Below are 2,212 nucleotides of genomic sequence, written 5' to 3' on the forward strand. Positions count from 1 at the left end.
CCGGACATTTTTCACTAACTATCTTTTTAATAATATCGAATAATTACTCCTTTATTTTATTTTTTTTTGCAATTTATGCGACATTTCTTGCTGCGTTGCTCATGGTTTTCAAAAGAAAATCCAACAATTTTCTGAGCTTTCAGAGTTTTAAAGGCGTCCGAACGCAGCACAAGAAAACGGATGTCGATCCAGGTGTTTAAGGGTTAAACTAACCGCCTCACGCTTCACGTTTACCGTACAGACACGAGAGTCGATCTTCTCCTCTGACTCTCAGTGAAAAGGTGAATAAGGTGAACAGAAAGTGTGTGAAAAGTGAGCAGGTGTGACTCACAAACAGCAGCAGCAGCGCCGGAGTCACGATGATTCCCTGCAGGACACAAAGACACGATTACAGCTCGCAGCGAGGACTCGTTACTGCGCCGCACGCTCACACAAAACTCATCACATCTTACCAGGAAGCTGCCGAACGCCGAGTTAAAGATGGCAGCGGCCTGGAAACACACACTCAGAGTCAGTCACCATGGCAACACACGCCTATTACTGTACAGTATCACACCATTTGTCAAAAAGTGGCGGATAATGACCTGCTAATGTGTGTGTGTGTGTGTGTGTGTGTGTGTTACCTCGTTGCCTCCGACAGCCTTGGTGAGAATAACAGCCGAAGAGACCGGAGGGGGCATGCAGCTCACCGTCTGTAACCTAGGCAACCACCGCGACCGGATGAAGAGGAGGATGGAAAAGAAAGAGAAGTTTTGTCAATGTCTTTTATTTTATTTTTTGTGATTTTTTATTTATTCAACATAAAGACAAGACAAAAAAAAATAACCAATTTTTTTCTTAAATAAATGCCAAACAAATTTTTTTTTAAATCTTACTTATTCTACATGAAGACTTTTTTTTCTAAATAAATGTCCATAAAAATAATAAAACTTTTTTTTTTATTCATCATACACAAAAACACAAATTTCTTTCTTAAATAAATGCCAAAAAATAAGAAAAAAGAATACCTCATTTTTTAAATCACCATAAAAATGTAAAAAGAAAAAAAAGAAGCTAGTTTTTCTTAAAAAATAGCCAAAGAATTTTACAGAAAAAAGCCAAAATCTTAATAAAAAAATTACTAAAATGTTTTTAACACACAACACGGAGGAGACAAATTCACATACTAATCAAACTTTTAATCAAACCATTACTAAGAATGCACTCATTAATTTGGTTTTAACACCAAATATTTATTAGAAGACGGACCAGAGAAAAAATATTTAACCATTTTTCAGGTCATTTCTCACTCTGTTTTTTTATTTCTTATTTTTTTATTATTTCTAAAAGGTTTTTTGACAAATTTTGAGGTGATTTTTTTGCACTTTGTCAAATGTGTCGCCACACAAGGCTGCTACTTTCACTGTATTTCATGTCCAAAAAAAAAATCCTGCCCTCTTTGTAAAAGTGTCTTGACTGTGGCGTCTCACACTCAAACTGGACCTCACACACACACACACACACACACACACACACACACACACACACACACACACACACACACACACAGCTCAGCCTGCAGCAGCAGTGAATGTGGCTCTTTGTGTCCGAACAGAACTCACCCTTCAGGTACCAGCAGGCGAGACGGAAATAAAGGACGGCATTCACACACACACACACACACACACACACACGCACACGCACACGCACACACACACACACACACGCTCGCACGCACACACACAGGTCCTACCCTCTGAGCAGCCATTGGTCGATGGCGGTGAGCGCGAGCACTCGGAGCAGCAGCCAGATGACCAGCGGGAAGAAGATGAGCGTGAACGACTGGACGAAGAGGTGCAGGCGGACGTGAAGCAGCGCGCTCGTCAGCTCCTGCAGACACACGAGGAAACTTTATTACCGACATCCATCAGCTGCATCCGTCGCTGTTTTAAATAAAGTTTGCGCAGAGAGAGGAGGGCGGTTTGTTTCTCACCTCTGTTTTCAGCGAAAGGCCGCTGTTGAAGAAAATGAGCGAGACGGCGACGTAGGCGACGGTGATCTCCGGCTTTAATGGACCTGAGAGAGAAAAAACGACCATTTACCACTGAGAGACTTGCACAAACACAACTCCAAATAAATAAATTAAAAATAAATTAGATATTCAAAATAAAGTATGTAAATATGCTGAGCATGTAAGTGTGTAAAAATATAAGAGTAAAGAGTGTAAAATATG

At 40.4% G+C, this 2,212-nt stretch overlaps 1 protein-coding gene across 1 annotated transcript; it reads right to left on the reverse strand.

The window, feature by feature from the left end:
* Positions 1-208: 208 nt before the first annotated feature.
* LOC121965468 (sodium/bile acid cotransporter 7-like) lies at positions 209-2,055 on the reverse strand (the record flags this gene model as incomplete). The annotated part of the gene is made up of 5 exons (XM_042515612.1): positions 209-367; positions 453-491; positions 624-699; positions 1,733-1,869; positions 1,973-2,055. Coding segments are annotated over 5 exons (485 nt in total), but the record flags the coding sequence as incomplete, so codon positions are not given.
* Positions 2,056-2,212: the final 157 nt, after the last annotated feature.

This window comes from Plectropomus leopardus, unplaced genomic scaffold (assembly GCF_008729295.1).
Source record: "Plectropomus leopardus isolate mb unplaced genomic scaffold, YSFRI_Pleo_2.0 unplaced_scaffold20134, whole genome shotgun sequence".
In the NCBI taxonomy this organism is placed as follows: domain Eukaryota; kingdom Metazoa; phylum Chordata; class Actinopteri; order Perciformes; family Serranidae; genus Plectropomus; species Plectropomus leopardus.